Genomic DNA, 25,495 nt, shown 5'->3' with positions numbered 1-25,495 from the left:
CCAAGAAAGGGAAGGAGAGTTAAAGACACAGGTCCGACGCAGTGCTCGTGACCGTTTGTTCTTTCTGATCCAGGAAAGAAGCGAATAAAACAGAGTCCCGAGAGAGAGAGAGAGGTCGAGTTCGAATTCGAACAGATGAAACCACGATAATCGTCAAATATAAGACAAAAGAACGAAGTCAAGGGAAAGCCAGCAATGAGGTCAGGATTCGAAGGTCTCTAGTGGGTTGCCGGGAACCGTGGAAGCTAAAAGGGAAAAGAGCAGAGGCAGTTCAAGTCCAGAACGCTTTGAAACAGGGATCAAGCAAGTGACAGGTGATCCATAAGGCATGGGAAAAAGAATTAAAAAAGAGTCTTAGACCGTGTTGGCAGATTACTTGCTGTTACCTGCTGTTACCTCCTCTTACCTGCTTGTTACGTATGGAAAATCTCCGGTTTTAATTGTTTGATCGGTCTGCAGTCTGCAGTGTTTACTTTAGTATATTAGTTTTGTATTAGTATTATATGGAGAATATTAGATTGTGGTTATTAGTACTGAAGTAGGAGATAGTACTAAGTAGTAGTAGTAGTAGTAGTAGTAGTAGTAGTAGTAGTAGTAGTAGTAGTAGTAGTAGTAGTAGTTCTACTATAGAACTATACTCTACTATTCTACTCTTCTTCTCTACTCTACTAATTATTCTATTATTCTACTATCCTCCATCAAAGAGCAAGAGGGGCAATACCAAAATTACCATATCAAATTAAAACGGAGACCCGCATCACCCTTGGGCGAAATGAGCGGTCTTCGCCGGCCCAGACGCTAATGCCGTGCCGTTGCGCATCCAGATCCTAACGGTTTGGATTCTCTGGCAGTTCAAGCTTCGGCTTTTCAACCAGTCGGGGAATTTCTGCCCCTCATTTCTCGACGGTATATGCTGGTGGGTCCGGGTGTTCCAGTCGACTACTCCGTCTGCAGTGATTCTAGTTCATGAATCATACCTGGTTCCTACTGTTCTGGACTTGTTCCTGGAGCCAAATATAAGCTTGACGTTGTAGAACCATGGTTAGATTTGGATTTCATTTTATTTCATCCATTTTTTCGTCAATTTTTTCTCTCCAGCAACCAGTTCCTGACATCCAGACCCCTGTTAAATTGGACCCGTTGATCTGGCCGGTCTAGAATTCTCGGTTCATGAATTAAGATTAACGTGTCAGAGTTGGGTCTCATCTTGAACTACGGGGCTCGGTACGCGTCAAGAGTATCCTGTTTAATTCTACTCTGTATTCATTCTGTAGTATTTAATATTTAATACTGAATACTGAATACTGAATACTGAATACTGAATACTGAATATATAATACTGAATACTTAATATACTAGTTTGTAGAGTAAGGGACTAGTGGGGTGCTGACATAATCCATATGCGAGACCGTTGGACCCGAACAGCTGGACGAGGGAACACGAGTTCTTTTCGTTTATATCTACTTCTCTTTGACTCCGTACTCGACTCTCTCTCTCTCTCTAAGTAACCCTCTGCTCTGTTCTCCTCTCCTCCTTCTCCCCCCTCATTTCCCGAATAACGCCGGCTTGACGATCACGACAGTCTGAAACATCCGCTTGGCCCAAGCTAAGCTAACCCTCTTCCTGTCATCATTTCCGTCACGGACTCCCGATCCCTATCTCCCTGTTTCTCACGCTTTTTTTTCTTTTTCTTTTTCGGCCTCTGTAGTGTATGGAGTACTCGTTTTTCTATCTATCACCTTCACCCAGTGGATGCTTCACAGACGATCGCTACCCATTCTTGACGAGCACAGACGCGCAGCACCGGGTCATGTCCGAAGTGGCGATCAGGTAGCGTCGCGTCACCGCCTCGTGAGATACTGACCGGACACGTCTAAGAGGCCCAGAAGCTGTAAGAGCTAAGATGTGAAGAAATAACGGTGTGGGGGGCGGCTGGAGGGGCAAACGTTGGATCATCGCGACTAGCGACTGAAGTGGAAGTGACCGAGCGGATTCGTCTATTTATTGTACGATCGTCCAAATGTCCGACACGTACCCGTTTGGACCCGTTTTTTCTCTGCCTTCGGAGCATCTGTTTCGCTGATTATTCCCTTCTCTTTAATTCCCTTGGAGCCTTTTTCTTTTTGGGCAATCTCATTATACATCTCATTATTCTCGAGAAGCTCCGCAATCTTATTGGAGCCCCTGGACCCAGAGGAGTGACTGGACATGTGGCTACCACTAGAGGCATCCTGTAGAGACCGACTAGCTACATACACTACGCATGACTAGACAGCGACTAACCTCTGATTAGCCACGACGGAGTACACACTGACGAGACATCGTCCAAGATGACTAGGGAGGGGATTAGGGTTCCACTTAGATCATTTTGATCACCCTCAGCTGAAGGTGGCGTTGGGAACGGTTTGGGCAGTGCTGTGGATCAGAGCTACCACGGAGTACGGGTGACAAGTGACAAGTCCTGTGTACGGTGTACGGAGTATACTTGTACTCCATAGGCCGGTACGAGTCACAGCTCCATCGAAAGAGTCGACAAGGGACAAGGTACGAGGGCCCTTCCCGAGTTCCGGTACCTTTGGGCAAGTGGATGTATAGAGAGCAGCGAGGCCCGAAGCAAAGTCGAGACAGCTTTCGGCCGGATCTATTGCACAGTCAAGAGGGCCTTGGACCAATCACCGTCCCGGGGATTCTCATTGCGTCGCTCCACTTTCATCTGAAACACCTAGGGAACCGGTTCCCTCAAGATTATATACGAGGATGGAGATTAGGTGAAGGTCTCGCCTCGATGCTCCCGTCGATCTCGCCCTCTTAACTCCTGCCCAAACAAGTGAATGATTGTCTAGCCTCGCTGTCGATATGGTACGATCGCAACCGTCGTGACCCTGGCCCCCCGCTTGGTGAGTCGCAGCCTGGGCAGCATCGGCTTACTCGAGGTTCCACTGGGCCGTGGGAGGTCAGGTCGTGGTCTCGACGTGGATGCCCAAGATGGAGTCGTTGGTCGTTGGTCCTTGGCCGCTGGTCGCTGGTCGCTGGTCGCTGGTCGCTGGTCGCTGGTCGCTGGTCGCTGGTCCTTGCTTGCTCCTGGCAATCCCCTCCCCGGCATCTGGTGTCTTGTTCGCACGAGTTTCTTTCAGTCAGGATTAATTTTAGATCTGGAAAGAAGTGACCTTTCGAAGACCCTTTTGCATCAAAGCCAAATCTCTTTGATCCGATCGAAGTCAGATTCCAGTTCAAAAGAAGGTGGGAAGATTTGAAACTGGAACGATGAAAGAGCCGGAAGACGTTCAAAGAATGGCCACTCGACGGACCAAGCATTCTTCGAGAAGGGCTCAACGCTCAAAGAAATCCCCAGGCTCGTCGTGCACTCGGTATTTTCTTTGAGGGCATGATCATTTGCGTCTATATATGGGCCTTGTGAGGTCCTCGAGGGTGTAGATTTCAGTATACAGCTTAGAGAGTCCAAAATACAAAACCAATATACGCCAGTGACCAGCTGAACATGGGCAGAGTGAGTCTTCAATCCATATTGTCAAGTACATGCCCTAACAGGCCATAGTCATCCGTCCCCAAAGAATGGGGTGCGACCATCCCCGCAAAGACGACCATAGGGTTTGTCAACGAGGGATTGTTCTGCTACCGCAACGCTGCCATTCAAGCCCTTTTGCATGCCCCGGTGTTCCTGAATTGGTTGAACTGGTACAAGAATCACCATGCACCCAAAAACAATATCTGCATTATGGGTGAGGATGGAGGACCCTGTAAGGTCTGCCTCTTCCACGATCTATCCACCAGCTACTGGGGCGCCGACGGGGCCGGCACTGTCAAGGCGTTCACTGCTCTTACCGACCAACTGTTCCGAGGGTGGAAGGGAAAAGATGTAGCTGAAGCGAACTTGCAACAAGAAGATGCATCCGAGTATCGAGAATCGGTGTGTAAGCAACTCATGGACGACACGCTTCCGATGATGTAGGTTCCCGTTCCCTGACTAGTGAGACCTTAACTGACCAAGCCGAAGCCGACCCGATCTCCAGGAGATATTTGGGTTTGAGACGACTGAACACACGCAGTGTAAAGTGTGCGGTAATCCCACAATCACCCAGCGGACTAATTCGACCAGTCTTCGAGTGAGCTCCGAAGCGAATCCCAAGGCTCGTACCGTTGAGGACACACTCACGGTGAAAAGCCAGCCATACACATCCATGCTAGCATGCGCGTTATGCAAAGGTGATCAATCCTCTCGAGAGGTGATCACAAACCCCCCAGAAATATTGTTTGTGCACATGGAGCGTCTGGGATTTACCAAAGAAGGACCAGGGAAAAAGACCGAGTATCCCATTAAGCTCCAAGATTTCACGCTTGACAAGAAATACAACTCACTCAAGGTCGACGTTGAATATGAGCTAACCTCGGTCATCTTGCATCACGCCATGTTTGAATTCGATCTGGGAGGCCATTACACCATTCTTGTAAAAGGCAAGGACGGGGGATGGACTCATTTGGACGACGCCAGCAAGCCTGTCAGTATGACCGGAGAGCAGATGGCCGAAACGATGTCATTCTGCGGAGATGCCTACGGTTTCACATTCCGACGGAAGCCTCTCAATGAGACCGATCTCCTGAACAACATGACCGCGACCGTCCAGGCGACTCCCGTGGAGAAACCTCAGCCATTTTCCGGTTCCGCGGAGGGTGAAAAAATGATGGAATACATCGGCAAGCTCTTTGAGTATCAGCGAGCCCAGCTTAGCAAGGACTGGGATGATGGTGCCGCAAAGAGAAAGTTAGAATGGGACACATGGGCAGATTCGAGGGATGCAAAGAGGCAGAAGAATGACGCAGACGAACTGGAGAAGCTACTTCAGGAATACGAAGACGCCGAAGGAGGTGAAAAGGGAGCAGAGGGAGGAGATGACGGCGCCAATGCAGATGCAGATGCAGTTGCCGCGCCTAAAAAAGCAAGCATCATCCAGGGCTTGAAGCATCATGGCCTTCTTCGAGTTACCCTGACCACACCTAATGGTTCGAGGCCTCTCGATCTGACGATGAAAGGACTGGGTCAAAACAAGGTCCTGCAAGTTCCTCCTAGAAGAGGCGCGGACAGGGTGGCCAAGACGAAAGCCATTGACAATGCAACCAAAGCAAGCAGGGCGAGAAAGGGGAGGAAGGGGAAGAAGGGGAAGAAGGGCACGAAGGTAGCCGGAGGTGATGGTGGTGGTGCTGGAGGTGGTGCTGACGGGGGAGGTGGTGATGCTGATGGTGGTGCTGGAGGTGGTGGTGGTGCTGGAGCTGGCGCTGGAGCTGATGTTGGTGGTGGTGATGGAGGAGGTGGTGATGGGGGTGGTGGTGCCGGTGGTGGTGGTGCCGGTGGTGCGTAACGAAGCTCCAAGGCGGGCTAAATAGATGGCATTGATGTTCTTTTTTCTCATTCTTCTTTTCAACCTGTTTTTCTGCAAAATGGAGTTTATTGATCGTTTAATTCTGGAATTACCTTCTGATCCTAAACCTCTCATGTTAACCTTCCACTGTCTATTTCCAAATGACTTTCTTCCAGCCTTGGACATTCTCGACCGCAAACTGGTCCACTCTGTCCACTGTGACTCTGTCGAGCTGTTTCTGGTCACCTCCACGGCCTCATCAGACAGATACGAGGTTCGACTACAGGCATGGAATTGTAGCTGTCCGACATTCGCCCTCGCTGCATACCGGGATGTCCAGACCGCCATGAGAAATCCTCCGGATATTCCCTACCCATTTGGCGGGACCTTGGCTCGCACAGCCCAGCCCCCGGTCTGCAAACACATTCTAGCTTGTGTGCTGCATGCACGCTGTCCCGATCTGTTTGGCAACGGGAATGAGAACGGTACCCTCATCTCCAAGGAGGAGCTGGCTGGCTGGTGTGCGGGATGGGGTGGGTGAAAGATGTCACACCATCCAAGCAGATCGAGACACTACCTGCAGTCTCCCACATCACCTACAGAGTACGGAGTACCTGGACAACTGAATTACCGATCTTGTTGATCTCTTGCCCGCTGTGGACCCTCCCAACACTGGCTGCATTGGGAGGCCCGAGATCTCGCAGTCAACACGAGCGCACTCGCAGACAAACCTGCAGCGAACTGGGCTCGGGGGCCTCTGTTTGCACACCAATGGAGGGTTGTGGGGAAACTCGATAACGCAAAAGAGGCACACAAACGTTCTGGTACGAGGATCTACGAGTATTCATGGAGTACTCCGTACACAACAGCAAACATCCCAATACTGGGACTCTGCCAAGTATACCATACTCTGATCAGACTTTACTCCCTATACCCCATCGGTACGAAGATTACTTGCAAAAATAGGAGTCTAAATGTCATATTATTCACTCGATCGACCAGGCTGTCGAGGATAAATTAAAGAGCCCTTAGTTCTTCTTCTTGTTCTTGTCACTCTCCTGCTCCTCTTCGTCATTTGAGGACCCGGCCTTCTTCACATCCTTGTCACCATTGGCCTCTTGGTCCCGCTTGTTGTCACTCTCCTCCTGCTGCTGTCGGTTTTGGATCTTGTTCTCGATTAAGTCGTGGAAGGCGGTGATGGCACGGATCAAGCTACTGATGTAGATGGCCATCAATTGGTCGTTGGTCTTGACACTCATGGCCCGTGCTAACTCGCTGTTCTCGATCTGTGGCTCCTGGCCACTGATCCGCTGAGTCGCAGGGGGAGTGGACAGATTGGGAAGGAGGTTGAAGACATCCTGGAGGTTACCCAGAATGGCATGGTTGACGGGCAGTTCTTTGTCGAGAACTTTCTGGAGGTATTGCCCGATATCGCGTAGCCGCAGGTGCAATCCTTGCAGGGACTGCAGCTGCGACGTGATACGAGTGGAAAGTGTGCCGACTGCGACGTCTCTGATGTCTCGGAGGAGGTGCTCCACACCAATCTCCTCTGCTTCTTCGGCCTCGATTATCGACGGGGTGTGCACGAATGTTCGAGAGGTTGTAGTTCCATCCTGCGAGAGACGCTGGTTAGTTCTCCGGGCCAGTGCGCGCGGGCGTTCAATAACACTCACATCCTTAATCTCATCCACGGCAAAGTAGGCATCTGTAGGCACACCGACTTCTTTCGGTTGTACGTCGACAATGACGAGCAAGGGGTTGGGCGTGTACTTCTTGAAGAGCTCGTTGATCTCCAGATCCGAAGCACGTAGCTTGGGTCCTGAGTGGTACCAGCCGACTAGCTTCTCGCGAGCATTGATCTTCTTGAACATGTCCCTCATCGACTCGACGAAATTGTGGTCCAAGAACCAGACTGATGGGTCCTTCTCATCTTCCTCGAATGGAACTAGAACACCGGCCAGACACGTTAGTGAATCTCTTTCGAGTGTGATTGAAGCTTGCACTCACCGGCGAAACTGTTTGATACCCGGACATTATCACCCGAGTTCTCACCCAGTAGTACACCTACAACACGCTTCCGGGTTCCCTTTGCTGTGCGTCCATAGTGATCTGCGACGGAGAGGAGGACTAACGGGGCAACCGTCACAGAGCGGTTGACGAGGGATAGCGTGTCCGCCGTTGTGGCAGGCATGGTGAAAGAAAGATGGTATAGAGGGAAGAACACGAAGCTGTAGATACAGTTACAGCTTGAATGTCAAATCAAAACCAATGAAAATAGCAGATCAACGTGAGACGAGAATGGATGGAGAGCGATGATGCACCAGATGCTGAGCTCTCCGCCACAAGCAGTGAGGCTGGTGTGTTAGTAAGCAGTGTGGCTAGAGTTGCCAACTATTGGGGAGAGTATACAAGCAGAGATGCGTATAAACATTGATATAGAAAAATAGTAGTTGCTGTCAGATGTGTATAGATAATTCAGCAAATGAATACACTAATAACAATCCATCCTCTATTCAAAGTTGTCGGTTGCTAAGGTGAAAGAAGTAATATGAGTATACTACAGTTCGCAAGTCCCTAGCCCGTGCTCCGAACCTCGGGCGCTAGGTTCTCGGATTCTTCCCTTTCCCCATTTCTCCGGTTTCCCGTCTTTCTCTTCCATCCATCACCCTCTCCTCTCTAATCTACAATGGCTCCCATCACCGAAGAGGCCGTTACCGGCCTGAAGAACACCATTAACCAGTTGGAGGCTAAGGTGTCCGAGCTCGAGGGCCGTCTCGCCAATGGCGGAAAGCCCAAGTCCGTCGCTGAGCAGATGCGCATCATTCTGATGGGTCCTCCTGGTGCAGGTATGCGAATTGAATCACTGATGGATGGTCAGCGCGATATTAACCGTTTCCAGGCAAGGGTACTCAGGCCCCCAACCTCAAGGAGAAGTACTGCGCGTGCCACCTGGTAAGTCGTTGGAGTTTGTCTGGGCACAGCATGAGCTCAATCGCTGACCCATGTCCTAAATAGGCCACCGGAGACATGCTCCGCTCCCAGGTCGCGAAGAAGACCGACCTCGGAAAGGAGGCCAAGAAGATCATGGACCAGGGTGGTCTCGTCAGCGACGAGATCATGGTCAACATGATCAAGAGCGAGCTTGACAACAACACAGAGTGCAAGAACGGGTGCGTACATCTCAATTCCTTCTTATTAGGGAAATTCCTCTGTTCCCGTCCCCTTCCGCAATCCCGGTCAACATTAACACGCGTGTTTCAACAGCTTCATTCTGGACGGCTTCCCCCGTACCGTCGCCCAGGCTGAGCGCCTTGATGAGATGCTCCTCGCTCGCGAGCAGAAGCTCCAGCACGCCGTTGAGCTGCAGATTGACGACTCCCTGCTGGTGGCTCGTATCACCGGTCGTCTCGTCCACCCTGCCTCCGGCCGTTCGTACCACAAGATCTTCAACCCGCCCAAGGCTGACATGAAGGACGATGTCTCCGGAGAGCCGCTCATCCAGCGCTCCGATGACAACGCCGACACCCTGACCAAGCGTCTGGCTACCTACCACGCCCAGACCACCCCGGTTGTTGACTACTACAAGAAGACCGGTATCTGGCGTGGCATTGACGCCAGCCAGGAGCCTGGTCAGGTCTGGAAGAGCATCCTCGGTGTCTTCCGCCAGTAAGGAATTGTACGTGTGATTGCATCTAAAAAGGGATTTGGGGGGGGTGATTTGGGACAACTTTACCAGTCCAGGTTCTGCGATGCCTTCCGTTTTCCTATGTTGTTTTTCTTAATTGGGGGCACTTCGGAGGCATGACTGGCGTTATTGTCCACATATAGACCTGGGCTTGTCCCCTGAACGCCATGTACAGTAGTATGTGTGTACCTTTAGAGTACCAAATACACTCAAGGCATGCATTGAATTTTCAACCTGATCTCGTGTAGCAGTAGTCCTTCATGCTATAGTGGGTGTGGACTTGTCTATTTATCCCTTCGCCTTATTGACAATTCCCTTTGTCCTCTTTATAGCTGCAAAGGGTACTCCGTCGACTCAATCTTCTGAGGATAAGTCAAACCGCCCTGCTTTCGCACTTCGTCCATGACCTCCATAATCACGATGCTTTCCTCCCATGGCAAGCCCTCACTCTCGAGCTTGCCATCTCGAAGGCACCGAGCAACCTCATCAGCTTCCCAGTACATACCGTGACCCTTACCCGGGAACGAGCTTTCAACATCACGAATCTCACCCAGGCCCTTCTTGGGGATGACACGGAACCGCACTGGGCGGAACGGTGGGCCAAAGACCTGAATCTCACCCTTGGTTCCCTGGATACGGATGGAGGGACCAGCAGATCCCGCCTCATCGGGGTCGGCAGCGACACGAATATTGGTCAAGGCAACACCATGCGATTGCTGAGGGTGCGGGCCATTAGAGGGAGTGCTGGTGGGGAAGCTGAGGAGCATAGTGGTGGACTCATCTGCACCAGTCAGGTGGTATGGAGTCATCTGGGAGGAAACAGTAGGCGGCTTTCTTTGGTCGCGGGGCAAGGTGTGGTATAGAGTCTGGAAGACCCATGTCAGGGAATAGATGCCCACTAAATATGTCAATTACACTGCTTTTCGATCATCCGATAGCCCATAGAATGAGAATCCCAGAGACTATAAAAATCAGATATGAACTTACAGTCCAAGAGACAGCCACCTGCCAGATCAGGGTTCACCATGCGGTGAGTAGTTCCCCATGTTTTCTCGACATCCTCTCCAAAGCTCGTATCGGCAACGACACGGAGGACTTCACCAATCTCGCCCTTCTGGATCAGCTCGCGGATCTGTATACTGAGGGGGAAATAGCGAGTCCAGACAGCCTCCATGAGGAAGAGATTCTTCTTGCGGGCAATTTCGACGAGAATCTTAGTCTGCGCAGCATTGACGGTAAACGCCTTCTCGCAGAGAACGTTCTTGCCAGCTTCCAAGGCCAGTCTCACGTTCTGGTAGTGATGCGAGTGGGGAGTCGCAACGTAGATGACATCCACATTGGGATCAGCGACAAGAGACTCGTAGTCACCATACGCTGAACAGGCGGTGCTGATACCGCGATCAGAGATGAATTGCTCGGCTCTAGCTTTCGAGGAGGATGAGGCGACGGCCACGACCTGATGGGCCACATCTGAAGCATCGCGGACATTGGAGTCGATCAAGATATCCTTGGTGAACACTGCCAAACGAATTAGTTCGTGATATCATTGAGCGGGTAGATTTAGTATGTCTTACTCTCAGCGATGCCACCGGTGGCTATGGGAGGATTAGCTTTTGGTTGTTGAAATAACTCGAATGGACGTACCCATGATGCCCCATCGAACAATGTGTGGTGCCATGATGAGTTTTCAGTCGAGACAAGTCTTAGAGGGTGTGTACTCCGTAGGTGTAGAGTAGAAAGATACTGGGAAACCGACAGCGGAGACAACAATATTTATAATCGCCAAATCTGGAGTCCGGAGATGCGCCGAGCGGGGCACGCAACGTCATGATACTACCTGTCTACCTATCTATTTGTTTATTTGTTTAAGCATCGCACGAGAGACAGTAGTGTAATAGCTGAGTATGAGTATGGGATAAATCAATTCGCTATGTAACGCCATCTATGCAATGCAAGTAAGTTGTGTATGTGTTACAGCGCTTCTGTCTTCACGCGAGTCTTCTGGTTGGGAGAATCAATGCCCTGTGATATGTTAGTTATGATCAAAAGTATACAAAACAGCTGCCAATCACTCACTTCTGCCTTGCGCTTGCCAAGGACTGAGTCTGGGGTGCTAGTCCGGGTCTGACGAGCCGGAGCAGGACCCTTGGTGACTTCGGCATAGCAACTTGCATGATAAACACGAGGCCCGACCTGAGTAGCATCTTGCCAGATCCAGTCCTGGACATCCTCGGACCAGGTCGATTCAAACTTCTCCTGGCAGATGGGACACGGGGTACTGCGGAGCGTGGCGTCGTTGGGAGCCCGGATCCATGGTTTTTCAGGTTCCTGCTTGGTGCTTTCATCGCCCGCAGCTCCTTCGTTGGTAGCCTGGGAGTCTGTGGCACCATTCTCGTCTCCTGCTTCGCGAGACTTGATCCAATCCTGTGAATGGTTAGAGTCTGATACTTCGAATGGCAACAGAAAATGGAGATAACATACCCTTTCATCGACATACCAACTGCGGTTCTGTGCACGTCGGGATGATTCGGTCATGCGTTGGTTGGTCTTGAAGTGCCAGTCCAGATGGCGGGCCTTCATCTCCTTGCCTTTCTCGGTCGCAAAGAATCGACGACCGCAGGTTCCACATCTGTTGGGTCGCGAGTCGTACAAAGAGACGATGAGGTTGAACCGGGGAATCTTCATAGAGGCCGAATTCATGGGGACTCCAGAGGTGCTGTTGGTAGCCGGGACTTGTGCCACAGGCGGAGGGGTGGGTTGGATTCCATTGGACATGAAATATGGCAAGGTAGATATGCCGGGAGCTGGGGTCGCAGAAGCGGAAGGGAGCAGGGATGGGGGTGTTGGGCTAGCGGGTAACAGGCCCTGGGCCCTCAAAGCCGCAATCAAAGGGTTCTCTGCCGGTTGTGGGGTGCCGGTTTGTTGGGGGATTTGAGGCATCTGCGGCATCGCGGCGGGCATTGGAGGTGGCGGGGTTGGTTGCTGGCGCGCGGCGGTAGCTTTGATCAACCCAGCGAGGGTCTCTGAGTTGAGCAATTGCTGAAAGGGCTGCGCAGCCGGTGGGACTGGAGGGGTGGAAATTTGGGGCACTGCCGGCGCAGTTACTGGCGCGGGCGTAGGCGCACTCGGAGGCGCGGAGGGCCTTGTGGCCGCAAGCTGTGAGACTTGATCGCGAACCAGCTTCAGCTGGTCCTGGGTGAGCTGTTGGGTCTGAAGGATTGCCTGGAGATCCACCAATGCCTTCAAGCGTTGTTGGCAGACGGGGTTGAAAGGGCTATTAGCAAAATCGACCTTGGCAGCGGCGATGAGACCGTCCACATCGCGATTGAGATGATTCAAGTCAACATCTTGGCGCTGATTCGGAGGTGGAGTCTGGTCACTGGGTTAGTGTCTCGCGCAGTAGTAGAGATGAAAGCAGTCTCACCGATGTGGAATGGCCCTGGTATTGGGCTGGCTGATTGCGAGCCATGTTGTGTGTCGTGCTGCTGGACCACCCGGTGGGAGTTCCGTTTGCTCGACCGCGGTTGATCTCCGGCTGAGGTCTCTGGTGCTGAAGGGCAGCGGTGCGGGCCTTGATCAAGGCACTTTCGATGTTGCGAGTGATGTCCGGTGGGAAGACTGGGCGGGTGTCAAGCGAACCGGGGGCAGGCTGCTTCCAGGTATTGAGCATCTCATCCAGCTTCCTTCGTGTGTTGCTGTCCACTAGGGTGTAGACATTCATAAAGGTCTGGTACATGTTGCGACCCAGAAACAGCGTGTAGGGACTGCCCACGTTCTTGGCGATGGAATCCGCTACATACAGGGCGGGGAGCTTCTGCTGAGGGGGTGTCTACATGGGAGGTCAGAAAGCGACACTACAGTGGGGGAGGGCGCAAAGAAAACATAAAACATACAGATCGGATGTGGTTCTCCAGGACTCGGGAAATGGCCATGGCATGTTCAGTGTTCTCCTTCGCAATGACCGTCAAGGTCCGGATCTGAATACCATCGTTCGAAATGAGATCTTCCAGCGAACTCTTATAGTCCTCTGCGATCTCATCAGAGATGAGGCCAGACATGGTTGAGATGGGTTGAGATGGGTCGGGTTCGGGGTCGGGTTCGAGTCGAGTCTAAGAAAGGATCGCGAGTCAATGGTACTCCGTAGCTTTTCCTTTCTGTTCCTCTTTTTTCTTCTTTCTTTTTCTCTTCTCTCTCTCTTTTCTCGGTTGGCTTTTGGGCCTGCAATGGCTTAGCCTTCAACTATCACTTTCTTTTCTTAATCCTCCTTGTTCCAAGGAACAGGGTCTCTTGGATCGACACAAAGATGGAAAAATAGTCAGAACTTGTTAATGCTTGCTAGCTACCTGGAAAACACCCCCTTTCCACCGTATCTAAGTCTGGGCTGAAGAAAAGAGGAAGATGAGGGAGGTGAAGAAGAAGGAAGAGGGCCGAAAGAGAAAGGGATTGTCAGATATCATGTGATCGATGACGGTCTTCCACTTCACAACTCTACTTCCTCCACTTCCTCTGCTTACACTCTTACACTCTTGCACAGCTTACACACTGCACTTCTTACACCAGATCACTCTCTAGAAACTCATATCAGCATGAAGACTTTCATCGCACTCATGGCCCTGCCACTGGCCTTGGCTGCATCTCTCAAGTCGGTCGTTGTCACTTTCCCTAAGGGAACGCCTGATTCAGTGATCACCCAGGCTAAACACTCTCTGGTGGCTTCAGTACGCAGTGTATCTCAGCAGGTGGGATCTTGAGCTAACAATAACAATAACAGGGGGGTGTGATCACTCATGAATACAGTAAGTTCCCTCTTCTCCAATGAACAATGGACATCGGACATTGTACACCTACAATATGTGGAGTACATACATCTCAGTTACAACGGCTGACACATTTCTCATCTAGGTCTAATCAAGTATGCTGTGAACCTTCATCTCTCATGAATAGGATCTAACTCAGCTCCAGTGGTTTCGCCGCCGAGGCTCCCGACAGTGCACTCCACACTCTCTCCACCCAGGATACCAAATACCAACCAGAAATTGAAGAAGATAAGATTGTCAATGCAAATGGAGAGTATGCCGCTGCATTCTAATTGCATTGTGCATCACCTCCGCACATCACCATTGCGCAGCTGGTCCTGGGCAGATGGAAACCATGACATCCTAGCAAGACTAGGAGGCAGGGTCGGCGTTTTCACAAAGGAGTAATTGGGCCAGATCTAATGAGTGGAGGGTCCTTGAATTTGATATTTACAACAGTTTGCAGTCGTCTTAGATTCAGAATGATACAAGTTCTTGCGGTCACGAGAATGCCATCTAGTTGTGACTTGAACCAAAACACGCGAAAGTACTGAACAGAGGCTCACGCCTTTTCTTTCTTGGCAAAGGAGACTTCAATAGAAGAATACATACAAAAGACAGAAAGAAAGAGACTATATTGTAGACGCTGGAACAGACCTCGGGACAAGTACATTGTGTACATTGTACCTAATTGAATTCGCGTAGGGCCGATCATCCCCCCCCGCTAGTTGATTTCGCCCCAAAGCGCGTGGATCCGCGAAACTCCTTTGAAACTACGGAGTAGAGACCCTCGCCTCAGGGGTCTTGAACAAGCTGGAATTGGATATTCACTCTCTCCAAAGATGGCTTCGGAACACACGGTGACCAAAGTCCTGCTGGAGTGGATCAACAGCTTCTCCCTGGGCAAGACTCTCCGAACAACCGACGAGCTAACCGATGGAATTATTCTCTGGGAGATCCTCCAGGATATTGACCCTCAGTTCTTCCTCGAGGAGATTCCAGAGCGCAACTCCACGGACCATTGGGTCGCCAAGTGGCAGAACCTCAAGCACATTCACAAACTACTCCTCAACTACATTCGACACCAGAACGATGATACCATACCCTCCGGCCTCGATCCGTCACCCGATCTCGAGTCAATCGCGGAAAAGGGCTCAGGAAAAGAGACAAACAAGCTACTGAAGCTTCTCCTGATCGCCGCCATCAGCTCCCCCAACGCCGGAACCTTCGTGCAGACCCTCCAGGAATTGAGCACTTCGACGCAAGAGGGACTCAAGGATATCATTGAGGAAGCCCACAATGGACAATACGAACCGATGGACGCGGCGGACGAGCTGAGGGAGGATCTGGCGAAACGCGACGGCCCCGTGGACCTGGAACTGCAGTTCGAGGAACGCGTTGGCAAGGTTCTTGCCGAGAACGACCGTTTGACACACGAGAAGAAAGAGCTGGAAAAGGCGTTGGAGGACCTGCACAACCGCCTCGCGCGTCTTCAAGAGAACAACGACACCTTGCAAAACCGCCTTGCCTCCACCGAGGATCGTCTCGTCACGTTGAAGTCCGGAAAAGGGGATATTGGGTTCAACGCGAAGGCGCTGGAGAGCAAGACGCGCCAACAGGACGATTTGATCGCCTCCCAGGAAGCGAAGTTGACTGCGGCCCAGGACGAGATCGACAGCCTCCGCATGACCGTGGAGTCCCTGCGGGTCAAGAACCAGCGCTACCAGAAGTTGCAAGATGACTATGATGAGCTGCGCACTGAGAAGGACCAACTCGCGCGCAAGGCCAATGCGGCTGAGAAGTACCGCCAGAAGCTCCAGGCCAGTCAGGATTTCGAGAAGGAGAACCAGACCCTCAAGAACCAGATCAAGGACATTCAGCAACAGCTCAAGGAATCTGATTCACAGCAACGATGGTCAGCGGAGCGTGATGTGGAGTTGGAGGAATATCGCAAGCTGCTGCCGCAAGTGGAACAGGAGTGCAATGAGATTCAGAACTTGAAGAAACAGCTCGAGTTCAACAACCATGCTCTGACAGAGCGGCTCGAAAGCGCAGATGAACAGCATGAGCGAGACGATGCATTGATCAGCGAGTTGCGTGAACGCCTAGGCGAGATGGATGGCTTACCAGGCAGTCCATCCCCAGGCTCTGAGTCGTCCAAGATGCAGGGGACTCTGCACAAGGACTTTGAGGCGATCGGTGTCAAAGAGTCTCAGCTGTGAGTCCATGTTTTGCCATTTGGCTTCAGTCCAATACTAATTGAGAGCAGCAAATCCGAGAACGATGACTTGAAACGGGAGATGGAATCTATCAAGCCGCCTTCAGCGGTAAGAACACCAGGCCATATTTCTCCCGATACCTCTTCCAAATAGATTCTGACTTTACTTAGCCGGGCTCTCACACTGGAGGCTTCTCAGAAAGCTTCGCTACATCTGTGCAGTTAGCACGATCCGGATCCTCGCAAAGGTTTGATCGCCCGGTAGGCAATTCTGATATTGGGTCATTATCTAACTCGTTCACAGTGAGGACTACTGGAAGTTATACGAAAATTATACGAGTGCACTCCAGAAGATTGCAGAAGTTCAAGATACTCTGGAGACAGCTAGGAAGGACCTCTCCGACACACAAGCTGAACGTAAGTCCATGATCACAAGGCCTTGTACTGCAACAAGCTGACGTTCTTGAAGTTGGTCTTGTGAATATGGAGCAAGTAGAGATGCTCAAAGGACTCGAGGAGCACAACTCGACCGAGCTCACAAAGATCAGGGGTGATTGGGAGAGCCTTACACACAACGTCCACCACCTTGAAGCCGAAGTGGATGCCAGTCAAACGCTAGTGCGTGAGGTCTGCGCAGAACGAGAGGAACTGCGCAAGATGCTTGACAACAAGCAAAGCGAGATCAGCTCTGAAGATCAGGAAGTGATGAAAGAGATGCAGATGCTTCTGGGCGAGTTCGAAATCCACAACGGCGAGGGCGACGAAGTAGCACAGAAGTCGAGCTTCGAGCTTCTCAAACAGTGCGCTGGAGTCTTGGAAAAGAACGTTGAACGCCTCGCTCAACGTGCTGAGGTCAGTTCCTCGTATGACAGTGCTTACATTTTGGATATGCTGACTCAAGTCTCAATTTACAGTATATTCAACAACAGAACGAACTTGTCAAGTCACTTCGTGAACGTATGAAGAATTACGAAGAAAACTTGGATGACGGCATTCCCAAGGAGCGTGAGGTAAGTCCTTCACAATACAGCTTGCTCAATTATCTATAGTAGCTGATCCGAACCCCAGATTGAACTCCAAAACATCATTGATAACCAAGCTCGTGAGCTAAGCCTTGTGGGCTCAGCTTGGTACCATCTTCAAAGCCGCTGGCAGAATAACAACATGACTGTCTCGCGATATCGGCATGGCGCCAGCACAGGGGATTCTAAGGGCTGGCTGGCAAAGCAAAGAAGCGCCGTTGCTGGTCAGTAGGATACCTTTGAAGTTGAACTCTCAAGTGTCTGCTTGAGTTGGCGTCTTTTCTTTTTACTTTGCTTCTTTTTTTTTTTTGTCGTGTGTAACTGGTTTGTATGTTGCTATTCCCACTATACATCCTGTTTTATTCTTGTGGTTATTTCTATCCCTGTCTATATGCAATAGAAACTATGTGATTTGAATAGAAGCTTGACTTCGTTTTTAACAGAGTTGATTTCATTGGCATATATAACCGTGTAAAGCTCGAGGCTTGTCCGTTGCCCGTATAGTAAGTGGAGTGAGTTCATCGCATTTCAAAAATGTGCTACCCAAGGTAGGCCCCCGTAGGAATAAACATGTCTATGAGAAATACAAAAGCGGTCTTCGAGTGACCTGGGGGAAAGAGAAAAAAGGGGGGATCTAACAATTAAAAAACTCGGTCTCTATACAACCTGACCGAAAGCGGGAATCAGAGTCTGTGCCAGCCAGAAGCTGAAGACCAGCTTGGGGCCTGTCATCAGCAGCTTGGGGGTCAGACCCTTGAAGAAGCTGGTGGGGCCCTCGTTCTTAAGCATCTTGGAGATGATCTTAGCACCGGACTCGGGGTTGTCGAAGTTGCGGTTCTGGATACGGGTCTTGATGACATCGAGGGGAGCGGAGACGACGAGGGAGGCACTGGCACCGGCGACGGAGGCAATGAAGTTCTGGCCCCAAGTGGCCTTGTTGTAGTCGCTCAGTTGCATCCATTCCTTAGCGAAGGCAGATCCACCGAACAGCTGGTCGACATATTAGCGGGGTGATCCTGATACAAGACACGAGGGAAAACATACAGCGAAGGATCCAGGGGCGTTACGGGCGGCAGTCCAGCCAGCACCACGGTACAGACCCATACCCTCGTCAGCGACGATCTTGAAGAGGCCACGGCCACGGAAAGCCTCAGGGTTAGTCTGACGCTTAATCTTGAGAACATCGAGGGGGAGAAGGACGATCTCTCCAATACCGATCAAACTAAAAGGGACACGTTAGACGCTATCTCGTATCCAATGGTTGATGCTTCATACCTTCCAGCAGTGGCGTGCATGATGGCCTTTCCAGTACCCTTGCCAAACGCCTTATCGAAGTCGGCACCGTGGTGCTTCGCGAGGTAGTCACGAGCGAAAGGCTGACCACCGTACTTGTAGATGCGCTGAAGGACCTGTTGGTTGGCAATAATATTAGTTGCGAATTCCCCTCTCGGTGTCACCGGTGGAGTGACAAACCTTGTAGCCGGCAGCGTATCCCAGACCGGGGAACAGAGATGTGAACTTGCGGCCAATTGAGGCATTGGCGTGCTCCTTGAAGACGACCTCCTTGAAAGCAGTAGCACCGGAGATCTGTGAAGGATCGAGTCAGCGACAAATGCATCCATGTGGGCATGCAGCCTTCAACTCACGCGAGTCTGGTTGCTCATCAATCGCTTGGCAGTGGTGTCAACCTATAGGGGATGTCAGTACCGAGCCAGAAAAGGCTTTGCATCGATAGGGCATTGGTCGTACGGGGTGGAAGATCATCAATTCGGCGATACCAGCGGAGCCTGGGAACAATCACGGGTCAGTTCGCATCTCCAACAACACAACGGGATTTGACATACCGGAACCGAGGAGACGCGCGGTGGCAGACTCCTTCTTGACATCGTTTGAGGCAGCAGCGGGAGACATGATTGACAGGAAAGGACCAACAGGACAGAAACACAGAGCTCGAGAATGACAACGCCGTGGATGATTTCAGGAACATGTCGGAGTTAAATTTTATCGTACGGCACGGATGGCGCTAGTCCCATTTCGGGATTATCGGGGCCGCCATCGGACTATACGGTGGAGACTGATGATATTGGCACTTCGACACTGCTACTTTGGATATAACTCGTCTTTAGCGATTAAATACATATGAAGCTACTATGTATTCAGTCATTCTCTTTGACACAGGGTCTAAATTTATTCGTTTATTCCCCAGGTGGAGGAATCTGTTAACTCACGGAAAAGCACACCGGCATTGAGCAAAAGTCCCCAATCTCCCCCAAGGGAAGCTTCGGAACGATCGTGTTTGCAGCTAAAGAAAATAGTATTCATCAAGCAAAGTTGGAAAATACGAAGAACACCGAGTAAAACGCCAGTGACCCCTAAAAAAGAAATTCCCAGTATCCCAAGGTTGCAGAAGCCTTCTCGCCTATCCAGACCACACATGATCACAGCGGATCGATGTACATGGATAGCAAATCGATAGAAAAAACGATTTCGATAGAGAAAGACCGATCAACCTTTACAGGTCACCGAAAGTGTTCTCTCCGGAGTATCTACCCGGAATGTCAGTAAACCTCCATTAAATAGACCGGAAAGAGGGTGTGAAGCGTACGTGATGTACAAGAAGCCATCTTCGTCCTTGTGTTCTTCGTAGATGCTGCTCATCAGTGCAGCGGTGGGTGGTAGGACCTCATCGACGAAAATGAAGATGGCCTTCTCGGGGGAGAGCTTTATGCGCTTGCGGATAACGTAGACGAACTGTCCCACTGTGAGATCGGCTGGCACGAGGTACTTCTTCTTGTCGATGGTGGCAATGTCCGACTTTTCGACCTTTTCGCAGATAACCTAGACGTTGATGGGCCCGTTAGCTACCAAACAAGCGGTGAGGACCGGTGAGGTTGCTCCAACAGCAACCTCCAGTCCACACAGTTCAGGTCAAGTTGACTTACAGGAATACGGTCGGCATATTTCTGACGGATGCGCTCGGCCTCGGCCTTGCGCTTCTCAAAGGGATGTTCGTCCTTGAACTTGGATCGCATCGTGACTGATAAGAGTTGATAAGTAGAAGCGGGTCGGGTGGAGAGTCGGGTCAAGATACCAGGACGCTCAGTGAGTTTGGTGGTAGAATCTAAGGGTTGAGTTGGATGCTTAGATGAAGTGTCTCGCAGATGTGGAAAGAAAGAGAGAGGAGATGAAGAGGGGTGACCAGAGAGAGGATGACCAGGCGATTTCCCCCGCTGACGTTACGGTAATACCATCACGGGATCCAAGGTCGGAGTCACGCGGCAGAACCTTTGTAATCAGCCGTATACTCCCCGGGACTCCCCAGTGAGAACAAGTCATTGAGAACTACTACCTTCTCTGACTTAATATTATGGTCAAGTCATTTATAAGCTAGAGCTGCGTCACCTCACTCAATTCTCAAGGTGGCTTTGAGCTGTATGTAATACGAGATCTGCTACTGGATGCTGCCTGCAGTCCCGAGGTCCTTATCGTTGCTTATCTCATCTATGCAAACAATACAAACTTCGTCGTACGATTTGAAGGTTGCGTGGTAGATTGACGGCATGACTATTTCTTCGGCTCGACGACTCTTACATTTGTTTCTGTGTACAGTCTAGAGTTCATTTGGGCTGGAAGAAAGATTGACCATTCAGATCCAGCTTCGGTAGTCCTTCCCGCGTCGCGCACTTCCTCCAATCGACACAATGGCCACCCGGTCCTACGCGCCTCTGCGGAGGTCGCTGGCTCAATTATCGGCGCGCAATGCTCGCAATGCTGGCCCTCGCGCGGGGCAGTCATTCCGCGGCTATTCAACCGGACAGAAGCCACCTCAGCCGAAGCCATTCACCGTCTGGAGGCCCTATCTGCGACTTGCTTTTGGCGTGCCGTTCATTGGCGCAATTATCTACTCCATGGTATGAAGACGCCCTGTTCAATGCGGAGGGACACAGTGCTCATTCCTTTTAGATGACAGAAGAGGTGACGGAACTCGATGCTCCGTCCATGGTCGAAGTGGATGAAGCCCTCAAGCAATCGTCGAAAATCAACGAGTCCTCGCCGATGCGGTTGCGAATGGAAAAGATGATCAAGCAACACCAACAAAAGATCATTGAAGAACTTGGCAGAATCGACGGACAGCAGTTCAAAACAGATACTTGGTCTCGTCCCAATGGCGGCGGCGGTATTTCATGTGTGCTCCAGGATGGAAACGTCTTCGAGAAGGCGGGTGTCAATGTTTCTGTAGTATACGGGAAATTGCCTCGGCCCGCCATTGAAAAGATGCGCGCTGATCATAAGTCCTTTGTCGGCTCAGATGTCGACTCCCTGGATTTCTTCGCCGCTGGTCTCTCACTGGTCCTGCACCCCCACAACCCTATGGCTCCCACGGTGCATCTCAACTACAGATACTTTGAGACTTCCGATCCCAAGGATCCCATCAACGGGGACAAGAACTGGTGGTTCGGAGGTGGCACGGACTTGACCCCGACCTACCTCTTCCCAGAGGATGCCCAGCACTTCCATAAGACCATCAAGGATACGTGCGACCGCCACGATGCTACATACTACCCCAAGTTCAAGGCTTGGTGTGATAAGTATTTCTACATTCCCCACCGCGGTGAGTCCCGCGGTGTTGGCGGTATCTTCTTCGATGACCTAGACGCCAACTTCCTCCAAACATCTGCCGGTTCATCTTCCAACCCCCAGGAAACATTGTTCTCTTTCGTCTCGGATGGTTTGGCGTCTTTCCTGCCATCTTACGTACCTATTATCGAGCGACGCAAGGACGCTTTGTATACACCGGAGCAAAAGCAATGGCAGCAACTCCGTCGGGGTCGCTATGTTGAATTCAACCTTGTTTATGACCGCGGAACCAGCTTCGGGCTGCGCACCCCAAATGCCCGTGTTGAAAGCATTCTGATGAGTCTGCCGCGGACAGCTAGCTGGGCCTACATGGACCCGGTCTCTGGAACCAGGACCGAGAACATGCCCGTGGATGAAGATGAATTGACAGAGGATAAGAAGAGTGAAAAGGAGCTTATGGATGTGCTTCGCCACCCTCGACAGTGGGCATAAACGACTGGCCTTTGTGCCATGTATTAACACATGTACTATTTCGGTTCTCTAAGTCTGGGACTTGAACATGTCTACAGTTAATGTATATTATCTAGCAAATACTTCGATCTAAATGTACCATGCTCACATCTTTGAAACGAATCCCATTAGAATCGAGGAACCCTAAGTAGCTGTCAGTCCCGGTAAGTATTTGGTCTTACACACTGTGTGGGGTGCCACATTGAAAATCTCGGGTAAAATTGAGACCTGGGTTTTCATGTCTTTGACATTATATCTGGGTCTCCGGGTCTCCGGGTGTTTGATAGATTCGGAGCAGATCATTTTTAGACTTTATACTTGTGGAATTGCTTATGTAGTCATTTAGGTCTCGCCCTTTCATCTAATTGGCAAGATGGCCGAGTTGGTCTAAGGCGTCAGGTTAAGGTCCACCTTAACTCAATAACTGTTTCCAGTTTCCTGATCTACGTTTGTAGGCGTGGGTTCAAATCCCACTCTTGTCATATCTTTTTGCTTCCATCATATATATGAATCTGAAGTTGTCCCGACGGCGATAGCTTTCTTTTTTGTATGTGTGTGGTGGGGTGAGCGGTGGTCAAGTGAAAAATTCTAACCCCGGCATAGATACCCACAGCTACGTGAATGGTTAAGACCATATGTGTTTCGACTGGATGGAAAGGCAACTGTTTCTAGCGCTTGATGTTGTTTGAGATCAGGGATACTTAGCCTATGAGTATGTGTATTTTGACCCACGGGGTTGAGAGCATGGTTGAATTGTAGCCCATGTATCGAATCATATAAGGGTGTAGGAAGGGTCAAAGTTGAATGGAGCGGTATTTCAGTCTCGTGCAAAACACAGTGGGAGACCAATCGACATGTCTTGTAGATGTGTAGAGGATTATCGATAGCTGCGACAAGACTTGTTTCACATTCCAAGGTCACTCCCTTTTGCTCAATTGATGGCACTAACAAACGTGGCTGCACAGAACACCAGAAACATGTGGACGACTCTGGAAAATAACTGAACACCAGGATTAATCCCACCCCGGTTTGAACCAACGAAGATGGCCTAATTGAAGAAGCACTGACTGCCTAAAGATCAACACAATCTGCATTGTGATTCGAGCGTCTATAGCAAGGATATGAATCACCATAGATAATCAGATGACCAAGTCGATGTGCGTGCTCATCAGAAGGTCTAAGCATTTTCGACTAATTAAGCTCAATAGGTTGACTCACAAAAATTTTCACACAAACAATTGAGGCTGGAGTTCCACTCCCTTGAATGCTGCAGAAGAACCGTACAGACATCTGCTCTGGCCATTGGAACTTTCCAGGCCAGGCACAATAGAATGCAAAGCTTCAGGAGATGACAATGGTAACCATGATACACCTGGGCAGGCCTCTCGACGCCCCTTCATTGTCAGTTGATAGCGTCGACTACAAGATCACGAATGAAAGGTTGTAGATATTGCTCTGCCAAGATTGGTCATCACAATAAGTACGACAGGGTGAGAACCAGCTATTTATCGGCTGCACCACGATTCGTGGACATGGAAGGGAGAGAAGCAAAGGCAGAGTATAAAATGCTCAAAAACAGGTGACCCGGACCTCAACCGAGATCAGAGAACCACCCAGCCCTCTCTAGATTTCTCCGGGTGTGTACCCTAGCCCAGATGAACGGGGAGTACTTCTACATCCACCAGTGAGCGATGGCTCGATGTTAATTCTATTGGAATACTTCACCACCTGAACCCAGTATTTCCCCGCATAACTTCTACGGAGGACCTGGGCTTTCATTAACAAAAGATAATGATCTGTTTCATTTTGCCCTGTACAAATGATATATCTGTTCATAGAGGGAAACCTAAGTATGGATATCCTAGAGACTTTGATACATAGTCTGTTTGACATTGGATGATTTGAGAGCAGCGAGGACTGATTACCCAGCCTCTCGATACTTGACCGTGTACTTGGCAAAACGTCCACACAACTGCCAAAAAAGCACCAGAAGTTACTGAAAATCCTAGATTCACTTCCTGAAAGCCATCTATGGCAAAAACATAGCAAAAACAAAAAGATATGACAAGAGTGGGATTTGAACCCACGCCTACAAACGTAGATCAGGAAACTGGGAACAGTTATTGAGTTAAGGTGGACCTTAACCTGACGCCTTAGACCAACTCGGCCATCTTGCCAGTGGGATGAAAGCGGGCTGACAAAATGACTACATAAGCGGAACTGTTTTTCTAGCCCTAATCGACCAACATAAGTGGGTCCTGACGCTCTAGTAGGACACACTACATGGACTTTTTACAGCTTTCGCTTTACATGGGTGCGAAATTTGACGCTGTGGTAAAATACATCTTGGAAACCTGGTTTCATTTTCCTATATTGAAGGACAGGTGTTTGGCCTGGTTTGTGGGGGTGACGTTGAGATGAAGTTTGAGGCAGCATGAGCCTTCTTTTACGACATTTTGGGGCTCCATTGTTGACATGTATAGTATGGGGCACAATTGATTTTGAATATTCATTGAGGTTTCTATATTATCTGTTAAACATGATAGCGCTGCCTGTGTTGATAGCTGGGATTTAGGACAGCGGTGATTTTCCAACTACTTAGCTCCCCTGTATCAATCTCCCGTGGTAGATCCGTTGGTGCCAGAAAACTGGCATATGTCTAAGATGATTCACTTACATCTAAAATGCAAGGGGTCTTCTTCTTTGCACCCAGGTAGGCCTCGAATCCCTTTGTGGACGGGCCCTGGTCCATTGCTTAATCCCACCTAGCACAACTAGCTCCAGCTGTCTTGGGAAGCTGTATATGACCTGGGCAATACTCGTGGGTATCATTGGATACCAAGTCTAATTTTGGCCGGATCAATAACAACCTCGAGCAGGCAGGGTGCACTTGTTATCTGTGACCAGCTGAAGTAGTCGTGGAAGTGCGGTAAAGTTACCAAAGCATTTGACCTCAGGTACTTCGACTTCAATTCAATCCGATCTTATCAACATCCTCCGACCCTCTGTTTAGGTAGCTATATGATGATATCCGCCACCTTGTGTGGTATGAGATTTGAGAAACTTTGTGGGAGGTATTGAAAAGAGCAGTAAAATAGACAGCAAAGTTTCCAAGGTCCAAGGTACTGGAGACCCAATCCTTATGAAAAACCCAGCGTATATGCTTGGTAAGGTATTCAGTTGCTGGTTGTTGAAGACTTGACAAGATATCGAGGCGAGGAACACCAAAACGTTCAAATCATTTACGTGCATTGCTGCAAAATCCGGGAGCTGTTCAAGTGGCGATACAGCAGCCTGCTGTTGATGTTGAA

The 25,495-nt window shown here is 50.2% G+C and overlaps 11 protein-coding genes across 11 annotated transcripts; 6 read left to right on the top strand and 5 right to left on the bottom strand.

Moving 5' to 3' along the window:
• Positions 1–3,499: 3,499 nt before the first annotated feature.
• Positions 3,500–5,375, top strand: N7506_012102 (Peptidase C19 ubiquitin carboxyl-terminal hydrolase 2; the record flags this gene model as incomplete). The annotated part of the gene is made up of 3 exons (XM_056961393.1): positions 3,500–3,508; positions 3,557–3,928; positions 4,101–5,375. The coding sequence occupies 3 exons, from the start codon at positions 3,500–3,502 to the stop codon at positions 5,373–5,375; spliced, it is 1,656 nt and encodes a 551-aa protein (XP_056805927.1).
• A 79-nt stretch (positions 5,376–5,454) lies between these two features.
• Positions 5,455–5,916, top strand: N7506_012101 (uncharacterized protein; the record flags this gene model as incomplete). Its single annotated transcript, XM_056961392.1, has 1 exon — positions 5,455–5,916. One exon carries the CDS (start codon positions 5,455–5,457, stop codon positions 5,914–5,916), a length of 462 nt encoding a protein of 153 aa, XP_056805926.1.
• A 487-nt stretch (positions 5,917–6,403) lies between these two features.
• rpn8 (proteasome regulatory particle lid subunit RPN8) lies at positions 6,404–7,566 on the bottom strand (the record flags this gene model as incomplete). The annotated part of the gene is made up of 2 exons (XM_056961391.1): positions 6,404–7,320; positions 7,383–7,566. The coding sequence occupies 2 exons, from the start codon at positions 7,564–7,566 to the stop codon at positions 6,404–6,406; spliced, it is 1,101 nt and encodes a 366-aa protein (XP_056805925.1).
• A 495-nt stretch (positions 7,567–8,061) lies between these two features.
• Positions 8,062–9,045, top strand: adk1 (adenylate kinase ADK1; the record flags this gene model as incomplete). The annotated part of the gene is made up of 4 exons (XM_056961390.1): positions 8,062–8,221; positions 8,275–8,327; positions 8,391–8,545; positions 8,640–9,045. 4 exons carry the CDS (start codon positions 8,062–8,064, stop codon positions 9,043–9,045), a joined length of 774 nt encoding a protein of 257 aa, XP_056805924.1.
• A 341-nt stretch (positions 9,046–9,386) lies between these two features.
• On the bottom strand, positions 9,387–10,738 carry N7506_012098 (Gfo/Idh/MocA family protein; the record flags this gene model as incomplete). Its single annotated transcript, XM_056961389.1, has 4 exons — positions 9,387–9,958; positions 10,048–10,578; positions 10,635–10,655; positions 10,705–10,738. The coding sequence occupies 4 exons, from the start codon at positions 10,736–10,738 to the stop codon at positions 9,387–9,389; spliced, it is 1,158 nt and encodes a 385-aa protein (XP_056805923.1).
• A 293-nt stretch (positions 10,739–11,031) lies between these two features.
• N7506_012097 (putative mRNA cleavage factor complex component Pcf11) lies at positions 11,032–13,118 on the bottom strand (the record flags this gene model as incomplete). The annotated part of the gene is made up of 5 exons (XM_056961388.1): positions 11,032–11,082; positions 11,137–11,484; positions 11,542–12,432; positions 12,485–12,889; positions 12,954–13,118. The coding sequence occupies 5 exons, from the start codon at positions 13,116–13,118 to the stop codon at positions 11,032–11,034; spliced, it is 1,860 nt and encodes a 619-aa protein (XP_056805922.1).
• A 528-nt stretch (positions 13,119–13,646) lies between these two features.
• N7506_012096 (uncharacterized protein) lies at positions 13,647–14,149 on the top strand (the record flags this gene model as incomplete). Its single annotated transcript, XM_056961387.1, has 4 exons — positions 13,647–13,778; positions 13,832–13,856; positions 13,963–13,972; positions 14,023–14,149. 4 exons carry the CDS (start codon positions 13,647–13,649, stop codon positions 14,147–14,149), a joined length of 294 nt encoding a protein of 97 aa, XP_056805921.1.
• Positions 14,150–14,698: 549 nt separating this feature from the next.
• Positions 14,699–17,328, top strand: N7506_012095 (putative microtubule binding protein HOOK3; the record flags this gene model as incomplete). The annotated part of the gene is given in 7 exon segments (XM_056961386.1): positions 14,699–16,074; positions 16,126–16,183; positions 16,246–16,335; positions 16,383–16,491; positions 16,511–16,926; positions 16,989–17,084; positions 17,143–17,328. The coding sequence occupies 7 exon segments, from the start codon at positions 14,699–14,701 to the stop codon at positions 17,326–17,328; spliced, it is 2,331 nt and encodes a 776-aa protein (XP_056805920.1).
• Positions 17,329–17,753: 425 nt separating this feature from the next.
• Positions 17,754–19,007, bottom strand: N7506_012094 (putative mitochondrial GTP/GDP transporter Ggc1; the record flags this gene model as incomplete). Its single annotated transcript, XM_056961385.1, has 7 exons — positions 17,754–18,086; positions 18,141–18,318; positions 18,372–18,505; positions 18,570–18,683; positions 18,743–18,784; positions 18,846–18,883; positions 18,941–19,007. The coding sequence occupies 7 exons, from the start codon at positions 19,005–19,007 to the stop codon at positions 17,754–17,756; spliced, it is 906 nt and encodes a 301-aa protein (XP_056805919.1).
• Positions 19,008–19,608: 601 nt separating this feature from the next.
• N7506_012093 (autophagy-related protein 8) lies at positions 19,609–20,128 on the bottom strand (the record flags this gene model as incomplete). The annotated part of the gene is made up of 3 exons (XM_056961384.1): positions 19,609–19,642; positions 19,702–19,934; positions 20,039–20,128. The coding sequence occupies 3 exons, from the start codon at positions 20,126–20,128 to the stop codon at positions 19,609–19,611; spliced, it is 357 nt and encodes a 118-aa protein (XP_056805918.1).
• Positions 20,129–20,797: 669 nt separating this feature from the next.
• Positions 20,798–22,166, top strand: hem13 (coproporphyrinogen oxidase; the record flags this gene model as incomplete). The annotated part of the gene is made up of 2 exons (XM_056961383.1): positions 20,798–21,007; positions 21,060–22,166. 2 exons carry the CDS (start codon positions 20,798–20,800, stop codon positions 22,164–22,166), a joined length of 1,317 nt encoding a protein of 438 aa, XP_056805917.1.
• Between the last annotated feature and the right edge of the window lie 3,329 nt (positions 22,167–25,495).

The sequence above is a fragment of the Penicillium brevicompactum genome (genome assembly GCF_028827555.1).
Source record: "Penicillium brevicompactum strain IBT 35665 chromosome Unknown utg000009l_segment0_segment0, whole genome shotgun sequence".
NCBI lineage: Eukaryota > Fungi > Ascomycota > Eurotiomycetes > Eurotiales > Aspergillaceae > Penicillium > Penicillium brevicompactum.
This window is presented reverse-complemented; position numbering and strand designations above follow the sequence as displayed.